We start from the raw sequence: 11,916 nt of genomic DNA on the forward strand, positions 1-11,916 counted from the left end.
GCCAGTAATTGTCCACTCAGGGTGAGAACGTTCCTAGGCTCAGGGAGAGGCTCAATAGGAAGGTTCGCTTGACTACACAGTTCAGAGTCAATAAAATTGTCATCAGCTCCACTATCGACCAGTGCCTGCAGTGGTATCGTGTTATGTGGGAGTCTGAGCATACCTTGTAGTTGAACTCGGGTGGAGGGAGAGGAGGAAGAGATAGTACGGCTCACCAGCGCCCCCTCCGTGGCTGATGAGCCTCCCCTTTTGGCAGTTGAGGACAGGTGGCGAGGAAGTGGCCAGGCTGACCACAGTAGATGCATAGCCGGTGCAGTAATCGGCGCTCCCGTTCTGCGGGAGACAGTCTGGCTCGACCCAACTGCATGGACTCCTCTTCGTTAGGGACGGAGGAAAAACCCGCACGAGGAGCGGGAGCAGGCACGGGGGTGAGGTCCCGGGGAATCCCGCGTTGCGGAGTGGACACCGGAGGGTAGTTGGAAACCACAGGAGGAGGGGCGCCCTGTCTCCCTATTCTCTCCCTGCATCTCTCACGTAGCCGGTTATCGAGTCTAATGGCTAATGAGATTAATTCGTCAAGAGACTGGGTCTCGTCTCGTGCTGCCAATTCGTCCTTAATATTATCAGCTAATCCCAAGAGAAAAACACTTTGCAATGCGCGCTCATCCCAGCCGCTTTCGGCTGCCAAAATGCGGAAGTCGATAGCGTACTGGGAGACTGGCGCTGTACCCTGGCGGAGGGAAAGGAGCCGGCTGCTGGCTTCTTTCCCTTGGACCGGGTGATCAAAAACCTTGCGCATCTCATTAACAAAAGAGGAATAAGACTGAGTTACCGCCGAATTAGTGGAGATAGCCAAAGCCCAGGAGGCAGCCCGATCTGTTAACAAACTCATAATGAAGGCAATTTTCGATCTATCTGTGGCGTAAGTCTGGGATTGCTGTTCAAACACTAAAGTACACTGAAGCAAGAACTGACTACATGCCCCTAAATCTCCCGAATACCTGACCGGGGTGGGGATGTATGGTTCCCGGGAGAGGACGGGTGGAGGAGCCGGAGTCGCCAAGGAGGGAGCCGAGGAAGGAGGAAGATTCCCAGGAGGAGCCAAACTGGGGATCTGACTGACGGCCTGATCCATGCGGCTGCCGAGCTGGGATACGCTGGTCACCAGGGTCTGGAGAACGCCTTGGATCTCGTGGATGGCTTCCCCCATCTGGCCAACACGTGCTCCTTGAGAGGATAGCGCCTGCCGTAATTTATCTGTCTCCGCGGGGTCCATGATTTGGCCGGACTATTCTGTTAGGTTCAGAGTTTGGCCAGGACCCCAGACGCAGAGAGCGAGATAAAGCAGTTCTCAAAGAGTTTATTGTTTCACAAAAAAGCAAAAAACAACGGAAGGCGAGGGCAGGTGCTGGACGCGGTCGGCTGGCTGGCGCAGCGGGGTCGGCAGGAGGGGAACCGTGCTGGCGTAGGATCAGGAGCATGAGAGCTGCACCCACGGTCGGAAAAGGAACTGAAGGCTGCACAAAAACACTGTTGATTAGAGTCACGAAGGAAAAAACACCAAAAATCCACTAGAAAGCTTGCTGCGCTACATTACCGACAACGACTGAATAGTCCGGCACAGGAGTGGAGACTAGGCCAAGCTCATATACCCGGGGAAGTGCACTGATGAGAGCCAGGTGCGTCTCATTATGCTGAGCCAGCCAATGACCGCCGCCGCTGCCACACACACTGCCCTGGAAGGAAAGGGGAGGGGGGAAAAAGGGAAACAAGGAAAACCGAAACACCAAGAACACCAAAACAAATCCAAAAAACTCAACAACCATGACAAGAATGTTACAAAGCTAATAGGTTTCTGTTTTGAAGAAGTGATGGATTTGAAAAGGTGAGCAATTCACGTGTTGTGATCATCTTCAATGGACTGAACAAAAGCAAATTACTTCTGGACTTTAAGAATAATGACGTGCCACAGTGATACAAAGATAACAACAGCAGAGGTTCTTCTAAGCAGAGACAGTGTGTCAGAAATGATCTGACATCCTAAATACTTACTGTTAATTCTCTGGCTGTACAAAACTACACACACAACAGTGAATCAATGAACACCAGCTGTTTGCTGTCTTTACCCGGAGACGCATTTAGGAAAATGCGTGTAGTGATGTAAGAGCCCAGGAGTCAAGGCTTGTGTTGTGTTTTCTGGGTTTGATTTGTCTGTTTTGCAAAGACAAATCTGTATTTGATTTGCAGGTCTCTGTCTTTAGACTGAAGCCACGAAATACTTGCTGATTACTTGGTGTTCTTGAAGAGTTAACAGGATTGTTGCAGCTCCAGAGTAGAAAGACAAATGCTTTTGGCTGTGTTAGGGCAGTGGCTCTAGGAATGGTAATGTTGTTCTGTCTCACAGTCATCATGTTGATCCACGACATGGGGCCAAACTAACTATTGGATGGATTTTCCTATAGATATCCATGTGTCCCTCAGGATGAAACTTAGACTTGTGGCTCAGACTCTTTCTCTACTGCCATCATTAGGTTGACATTTTGGGGTTCTGAGTGAAATGTCCTACCTAACTGTTTCAATGGACTGCCACATCTCCTTCTTACCTGTGATTGACCTTATTGCCTGATATTGCAAGGGAGCCACAATGACAACAACTCAACTTTTTGAGACGCTAAAGAAATTGACAGATGAAGAATTCAAGGACTTCAAATGGTATCTTAAGTGTATTGAAATCCAGGACACTCGACCCATCGAAGCATGCAAGCTGCAGGGGGCAGAAAGGAGGGACACAGTGGATCTGATGGTGAAAAACTATACACTCCCTGAAGCTCTGAATGTCACCAAGAAAGTTTTAAACCAGATACCAAGGAAAGATCTGGTGCAGAGTCTGTCAGATACCAGCTCAGGACCAGAAGGTCAGTCACACTTCTTTCTTTTATTTGCATCTTCAGATAAAACGAGTGGGTTGATAACACAAAATGTAAAGGAACAACGTCTCTCAGGACAGATGCTGATTGTAATTATTTTTGTATTTTGTATTTAGAATTTTGAGAAAATTTTATTATTATTTTATTATATTTATATTTTATCAGTCATTGTTATTTAAGAGGACAGTGGTTTGACAGTGCTACTATACAGAGATACATACTCCGATTTATTTTTCTTTGAAGAATGTAATGTATTTTTAGCCCATCCAAGTATTTTTTTCAATAATTTGTTTATTAATCATTTACTTTTTTCTTTAATTTAATTGACAGTTGTAATCCAGTCATCTGTTTTGCTTGCTTGCAGTCATTTCCATGTGGTGGATTTCTTGATAGCAGTCAAAAGTACATTAAAGCAGTAGTTAAATGAATTAATATGGTTTATGTAGGGGAAATAAACAAACAGAGCTGGTGGTGCCATCATACCAACCATTATTTCACTAAAATTCAGCTTGAATCTTTTTTTATTAGTTGCTTCCCCAGTTATTGTTAATGATTGAAAATAATAATTGTTGAGTGGGGGGCCTTAACTTTTTTCAGCCTCTGAAGTGGGGATAAGCCTGAAAAGGTTTGGGAACCTCTGTGTTAAAGAGAGATTCATCTTGTGCCAATTTAAGGTGCAGGATCCTCAGAATCATATTTCTTCCATATAGGTAGGCAGTTGGACACTTCTCAAATCAACACCTATTTAGCTAACTGTATTTTCGACTGAAAACCAACCATGCTGTGAGGCCACTTTTTGCTTTGCTTAGAGACTTTCAGAAATGTTTTTCACAAGTTTAACTGATCTGTTGTGCATACAGGATTTGATCCCCATAAAGTGCCCTCTAGACTGCTCTTCAGTGGACAAAATGTGGTAAGGTGCTTCATGACTTTGAGCATGCTGGTACCCACCATATACAGCTGGTGCCCTTTTTTTTCACAATTGTCATAGTTATCACAATTGTACGTTTAATTGAAGATAGGAGCAGTTTTCATTTTTAGTTTAGACTGAAAGAAAGAGTGTGTGAAAGAGCTGATAACACTTGAAGCGGAAGAGATAACTGTCCTCTTACAAAGAAACAATTCTACTTGCATTGAGTTTGTGCATGTTGTTTGTCTTTATATTTATATTACTGGTGTTATTGTACACTGTACTGATGTGTCACTCTGTGATGTTGATCTTCATGTCCTCAATCTCATGGTTAAATGAAACAATTTGTTTCCATAGTGTCATCCAGTAATTGACCATGGTCATGCTGAACACTCAGAGAAGAATGACGACAACACAACAGTACAAAGAGAATCTCAGAGTAAGTCTGTCCCATCTACAGCTAAAGAGATAGGTAACATTATAATGAATTCTTTAATAATACAATAACATGAAACAGTCTAAACAGAACTAATTAATAACATTCAAAATTGCTTGGAGTGAACATTATTAACAGATAAAAAATGTCTCTTTAATGATGAAGTTCATTATTCTACTGCAGGTACTATAGATATGGATAACAAGGATAAGGTAAGAAACTCCTAATTTTATTTACAGAATCTTAAGGATTACTGTATATATATATATATATATATATATATATATATATATATATATATATATATATATATATATATATAAAAATATAATGCATATTTATTTGCTTATTTGCAGTGGTCAGTAGAGACTTATGAAGAAATCAACAGAAAGAGACAACATCATAGTGAAACACTCTTTGACAGACTTCACCTTCAAGACAAACGTCAACAGAAGTTTACACCAGAATATTTTCTTAAAATAGGTCCACCTGTGAAACGGGACCATGACATCTATGAGAAAGATTTAGCTCATACTTTTCTTCAGAGGTTGATGATGTTAGACTACAGAGCCAGATATATTCCTGTAAGACAAGACAGTCCTGAGGTGAGCCATTCAAAGCCTGCTCAAGTGTGTGAAACTGTCAAAACAGGTGGATTAGATGCTCTGTTTAGCACCAGTGTAAACTCTGATCAATCAAAACAGAGTCATGTTCATCCAATGGATGTTCAGATGGCTGTATTTCACTGCTCAGACAGCTTTTTTAAGCAGAACATGGTTACAAAACTATCCCAGTGTCAGTACGCCTTACCTCTGCTTGTTCCTGACCCACTCACAATGGATATTGACTGTCCTCTGTGGACTTTCAGACAAATAATGAAAACATGGAAGATAACTCAAATCAAAGATAATAAAAACACTGTCACCATGAAGAGTGTGTCCATCTGCAAAGCTGAGACACCCATGGTGTCATTTTTCCGCCTGGGTTCACTATCTCTGTCTAAATCTCAGCTGATGAACAGTTTGATCAACGACCGTCACAACACCTTCTTCCACAGAAACAGTCCAGGTAGCACCAAGTCTCGACACTTGATGGATGGAGTGGCAGAGATCGCCTGGTACTGCCCTGCTGGAAAACCTGATGATGCCTTCAATGACTGCATTGCCTTCTGTAATCTTCATGGTGACGGTCTGCTGATTGAAAAACAGCGAGACATACTGACTGAAAAGTCTTCAGTCAATGTTGTTCTTGTACCAACTCTGAAAAGAGGTGACAAAAGTGCAACACTTATTTCAGCCCTTTTCATATCTCCAAAGCCTCTCATTATTCTCATTGCTGATAGTGATTGTGGTGCAGTTCAGATGAAAAATGGAAAATACAAAGTGGGCCTGAAAGACAGAAGCCAGTCAGATGTTTCTGAGGAGCTGAGAGGAATCATTAGAAACATTTTGTCCAGACCTCATGTATCCTTCCAGTTGGAAACTATGGCTGAAGTCTCTGGAATCAGAGTGGATGAACATGAAACAGCCTGTCTAGAAGGGAAATCTGCTGCAATGAAAATAGTGGATTTGCTTCAGGGGATGGATGTTTCAAAGATCAAAGATAGATTTCTCCCTTGTCAAGACCAACTGTGGCACAATTGGTGCAAAATAAAAAAAGAGCTGAATCATCTCACAGGAAACATTGAAAGGGAAAAATGTGAAAAGGAAGCTAAACTGATGCAAATAAGAGAAAAACAATGTGCTGCTTCCTGTAGTGAACTGATGGAGTTGTTCATTGAGAGCCTCTCATCTTTGCCATCAACAGACAGAAAGTATTCCCTGAAATGGACTCAGATCCTAATAGACGCCCTCTCCACAGACGATCTTTCTTCAATTCTCCGACACTACGATGAAAAGTGGTCTGAAGTCTTGGCTTTGAAAAAGCACAACAAATCTGATCAGCTAAAAAGAAAGCAAACTGAGCTCGATCAAATATCAAGAAAACTACAGTCAGCGACTTTTGGCTTGGAGCACATGTTTCGAGAAATGGGACAGATCTATGAAGCCCATGCATCTCTGAAGAAACAACCAATGAGGGGACAGACAGACTGGTCTAAATACCCTGTGCTGGCTGCAGATCTCATGATATCTGGACACCCAATGGAGCTGATGGATGGTGACGCAGGTCATGTGCCTTTAACATGGATCTCTCGTCTTTTAGATGAAGTCATCAAGAAACTGGGCGACAAGAGAGTTTTTGTTTTGTCAGTTTTAGGCGTACAAAGCAGTGGAAAATCAACAATGCTGAACGCCATGTTTGGGTTACAGTTTGCAGTGAGTGCTGGCAGGTGCACCAAGGGTGCCTTCATGCAGCTGGTCCAAGTGTCAGAGGAGATCAAGAAAGACTTTAAGTTTGACTACATTCTGGTGGTGGAGACTGAAGGACTGCGAGCTCTTGAGTTGGCAAGTAACACAACTCTTCACCACGATAATGAACTGGCAACATTTGTTGTTGGTCTGGGAAACTTGACTTTGATCAACATATTTGGAGAGAATCCAGCAGACATGCAAGATGTTCTGCAGATTGTTGTTCAGGATTTCATGAGGATGAAGAAAGTTAAAATTTCCCCATATTGTGTGTTTGTTCATCAGAATGTTACAGATATTGCAGCTGCAGAGAAAAACATGGATGGAAAAAGACGACTGCAAGAAAAACTGGACCAGATGGCCAAACTAGCTGCCAAAGAGGAGGTTTGTGATGCTGAGTGCTTCAGTGACGTCATTGCATTTGATGTACAGAAAGATGTGAAATACTTTGCCCAACTGTGGGAAGGAAGTCCACCTATGGCTCCTCCAAATCCAGGTTACAGTGAGAGCGTCCAACAGCTGAAGAACTTCATCCTCTCCAAAGCTTCACAGTCTGCTGGGATTACTCTCTCACAGTTTGGGAGCAAAATTCAGGACCTGTGGAATGCCCTGTTGACCGAAAACTTTGTTTTCAGTTTCAAAAACACACTTGAAATTGCAGTGTACAGAAAACTTGAGGTCCAGTATGGGAACTGGACCGGGACCCTGAGGAGCAGCATGTTGACCATTGAAAACCAGCTGTATACCAGAATTGAAAATGGAGACAAGATCGAGCTCAGTTACCTTCACAAGGAGATGAGCAGAACGTATGAAGAGATCAAAAAACAAATGACAACTTACTTTGATGATGACAAAGACAAAGACATGTTGGTTCAGTGGAGAGGCCAATTTGAAATCAAAATCAAGGAGTTTCATGATGAACAAGTGAGAAGAGTTAAAAGAAAACTGGATGAAGTTATCCAGCAGAAGAATGGTTGTAAAAAGCTTGATGATCAGAAGACAGAGTTTGAGAACAAACTGCTACAGAAGAGCAAAGAGCTCGCTCATCAGTTAAAAGACAAGGCAAAAGATGAAGAGGAACTGAAAAAGCAGTTTGACGATGTTTGGAGTGTCTGGGTTAAAGAACTAACTGCAGATACAAAACCCATCAAGGACATCAACTATGAAGAAGAGCAGTTCAGAATCCTTCAAGATCTTGGTGTTGAATGGTCTCTCATTGACGAATCTAAAAAGACTGGAAACTACAAAAACTTATCAAAGATTGGTGATTACAGTCATTATGTGACTCTCACCAAGCAACGAGATCCATGTAACACAGGCCAGCAGTTTCAAGATAATGAGAGGAGAAGAGACAGAGGAGAACAGGAGAATCATTCATATATGTTTACCAAAGCAGCTGCACAAATAAAGAATTACTTTAAGAGATCTTTGCCGTATGAAGACCAGCTACTGATCAGATCCCTCATTGATGATGTTGAAAAACAGTCTCTTGATGCAATTAAAAGTAACCCTGTTGCTACAAGAGGCTACAGTCAAACTTACTTACATGAGGTGGCAAAAACTGTAAAAGACAAAGTGACAGAATTTGAATCACAGAGGAAATATGCTCTGAAGAAGGAGTTTACAGTCGATCTCTTACTGTATGTGTTTGACGGAGCAGAGAGTTGGCTTTTAAAGTCCCATGAGGAATTCAGAAAAAACAACAATGCACATGCTCATTTAGAAAGCAAGAAAGAACAATATCACAACATTTTCAGGAGCTACTGCAAAGGAAGCTCATCTGCTGTTGTGCTTGGAGAACTGATCTGTGAGAAACTGAAGACTTCCACTATTGAGGCTGCCTGTAACAAGACAGCCATTGATCTGTCTGATCAGATGAGATCCAGTTTCCCAGCATTCAGTGGAAACAGGTTGAAGTTGGAGAAACATGTGTTGAAGTCACTGGCAGAGGAAGAGGACTTTAATGGTTTTATCACCTACATCCGACACCCAAGGAAGCAAGTAGAGACTTTTATAAAAGAGGAAGTACAGAAATACATCTACACAGAGAACAAAGATAAAGCACAGAATATACTCAAGAAAAATGTTGAAGACATCAATAAGTCTGTGAGTCAAGCTTTATTTGATGCAACAAAGAAAGTCAAAACACAGAAAGGAAACACAGACATGTGGGTGAAGGAACTTTCTAGTTCGCTAGGAGATAAGCTCAAATTCACCATTAGTTCTCAAAGCTTCAGTGACATCAACAATTTTGACTTTCTAAAAGAAGAGACAGAGAAAAGTCTTAAATCCATCATGAAGGAAGTGAGCAGCGTCTCACTGGATGAGTTGAAGGAATCCAGGATGAAGCCTGATGAAATCCTCATCGATCAGCTGTGTAACTGCTGCTGGGAAACATGTCCATTCTGTGCAGCTGTTTGCACCAACACACTGGAAGATCACGAGACTGACCACAGCGTGCCTTTTCATAGATCTGCTGCAGTCAAAGGTATGCACTACAGAAACACAGTGGAACTGAGTATTGATTTCTGCACAACGGATGTTGCAAGTAATCACAGTTTTTATCCTGCTTCAGATCCAGATAGGTGCATTGCCTTTAAACAGTACCGAACTGCAGGCCCAAGGTATGAAAGATGGGAAATTCTCCCAGATAAATCTGAACTGAAATATTGGACATGGTTTGTGGGGAGATTTGAGAAGCAACTGGAAGACCACTATGAATTAAAATTTCAGGGAGATGGGAAAATTCCTGATGAATGGAAGAAAATCTCTAAAGAAGAAGCTATTAAAAGTCTGGATGAAATTATCCGTGAGTGAACCAACTCAACCACAGTCCAGCTGAAAATCATGATACTTCTCTTCAAGTGATTATTCATGAATCACATTTTATTTTGTCTGATTTTATCATAGACAGATGAATTTGTCTGTGAGTAATAAATATGGACAGCCACTGAATCAATACAAACTACAAACAATGAAAATGGTTTACAGAAATTGGAGTGCTTTAGTCACTCTAACACTTAAGAGCACACAAGAACGACAGTAACTTGGAGAATAAACAAAGATAAAGACTATAAAGACTTTTTAAACTTGTGTGCCGTCTACCAAGATTAGTGAGGCAGTGAGTAGTTAGTAAGGATTTCTGAAAAAGAAAATTGTTTCCAAGAAGTTAAAATAGAACACAATGTTGTTGTTTAAGAGAGAGAAGTCAGAAATTAACAACCTCTATATTGTAAGGAAAGAGTGGCATATTTCTTTGTTAACATATTTCTGAAAATTATATCAAACAAGTATTGTCTGTTTGTGTTTTTTTATGTGTAAGTCTTTGCATTTTCAGTTGAATTGAATGAACATATCAAAGATAATTGATGAAGAAAGCTTCATGTTTCTTAAGTATTTTGAAGTGTTCATGTGTCTTATATGTATCTAATTTTAATTAGTTATTATATCCAGTTGAGTGTGTTTTTGTTTTTATTTAGAATCTTGCTCTGTCTTTAATATCAAGATATCCAGAGATAAGATAAGATATCAGAGGTTAAAAATGTAATTCAAAAAAAGTTCACTTAAGCCTTTCATGTTATTAATGGATAAAATGTGTTATAATAAACAACTACTTCATATCTACTGAAAGACCAGGTGTCTTAATGTTTCTGAAATGACAACTGAATTTAAACCTTTAAGGACCAGTGTGTATGATTTAGGGCAGGGGTCTGCAACCTTTACCATCAAAAGAGACATTTTTGGCCAAAACAGGGCAAAAATCTGTCTGGAGCTGCAACTATTAAATGCTCTCTTTTCCCTGAAGACTTTTTTTTTTGCAGCCATAGTTTATGGAGACTCAAGAAGACGAGCCTCCATCACAGTTTAGATGAAGACACTGAACCATAGACACAGTCTTTGATGCATATTTTAGTTGATGAAATATTAACACTTTTTTAAAATTTGGTGTACAACATACTGCAGTAGATTTTTTACTTTTGTGCCCAACTAAAACTTTTACAGACTTTCTTCTGACCTTTAGTTGAGATAATTTACTATTCTTCCTTAGATAAATTTATAGTAAAAGTAAAAGTTAGAAAAACTCAAAATTTGGTCACAGTTAACTGTGGACCTGATTTGTTACTATTTTGTTGCCTTACAATTAAAGTTAAAATTAAGGTTTACACTGTAATATTTTTTTTTTCAAATATTTTAATTTTTCTACAGTTTTCATAATAGTTTAGTTTAGTTTAGTTTTCATAATTATGTTGTCATTAGTGTATATCAGCTGAAAACAAGAATCGCTGTGTTTTCATTACATCAGCTGATTATAAATACAGAGGGTGTGAGTCAGCTATATTTCACCACTTTGTTTCTACAGTAAACCAGAATGAACAAACCAAATACTGGCCTTAGATATGGCCTTTTGCAATTTGCACAAGTTTTGCAACCACAGTAGGTTTTCCTACATGCTTGGAAGAGGTGATGGAGACAAAGTGTTTGCAACCTGCAACTTCAACACACACTGGTCCTGTAAGACCTGCCATAGACCACAGTGCATTTATGTCTTAATGTGTATATATTTCATATTCAAGGGCTGTTTTCCATTTTTTCCATATCCTGTTGATGATACATCACATTTGACTGTATGAATATTATTCAACCTTTTATGACCTTTGGACAGCTATTGTCCATCTACACAATAAAGTAATAGGCACCTTCCTCTCTTTGACTGCTAAGACTAATCACCAGTGTTCAAATACAGTTGATATTGGACAGTTAATATATTGTGAATAAAATAAAGATAAAAATGATTTCTGCTTTGATCAAACTTGTGTTTACCTCAAGCACACCCAGCCCTCTTAGTTAACAAAAACAAAAAATAAAATGGAATTGGAGGATGGTTTCAATAATTGCTATAAAATCTGCAATATTTTGCTTATCACCTGGCATTTTACTATCTAATGAATCTAAATGAGTGGACATTCAGTTGTGATTGAGATTAATCATCCCTAGTCATAAACTTAATACATAATGACTGAATAAATTATGGAGAATTTATTTTCCTGTGAATATGCTGATTAACATGAGTGATGAAATGAAGAGTTCATCACAAGTCAGCCTGACTATGATGAGGAAAAATAAGGTTTGTTTGCTCCTGTATAGCTTATAAAGTCACATTTTGTATATCACCCATGGTGCACACTTTTAATGTAACTATAACATTTCCAAAGCTCCATTTAATTAGAATTGAAACCTCATGCCTATTTGGTTTTTTGTCTCACTCTTAAGAGAAAAACACACATACAGTAGCTC

At 40.0% G+C, this 11,916-nt stretch overlaps 1 protein-coding gene and 1 long non-coding RNA gene across 2 annotated transcripts; both read left to right on the forward strand.

Moving 5' to 3' along the window:
• Nucleotides 1-3,558: 3,558 nt before the first annotated feature.
• On the forward strand, nt 3,559-4,482 carry LOC146309810 (uncharacterized). Its single transcript, XR_014772419.1, has 3 exons — nt 3,559-3,840; nt 4,195-4,309; nt 4,457-4,482. It is a non-coding gene; the product is annotated as an uncharacterized LOC146309810 (long non-coding RNA).
• Nucleotides 4,483-4,662: 180 nt separating this feature from the next.
• LOC146309811 (interferon-induced very large GTPase 1-like) lies at nt 4,663-10,251 on the forward strand. The gene has a single exon (XM_084743876.1). The coding sequence runs from the start codon at nt 4,825-4,827 to the stop codon at nt 9,436-9,438; it is 4,614 nt and encodes a 1,537-aa protein (XP_084600002.1). The 5' UTR covers nt 4,663-4,824; the 3' UTR covers nt 9,439-10,251.
• Nucleotides 10,252-11,916: the final 1,665 nt, after the last annotated feature.

The sequence above is a fragment of the Lutjanus erythropterus genome, chromosome 19 (genome assembly GCF_056507025.1).
Source record: "Lutjanus erythropterus isolate fLutEry1 chromosome 19, fLutEry1.hap2, whole genome shotgun sequence".
Classification (NCBI taxonomy): Eukaryota; Metazoa; Chordata; class Actinopteri; order Lutjaniformes; family Lutjanidae; genus Lutjanus; species Lutjanus erythropterus.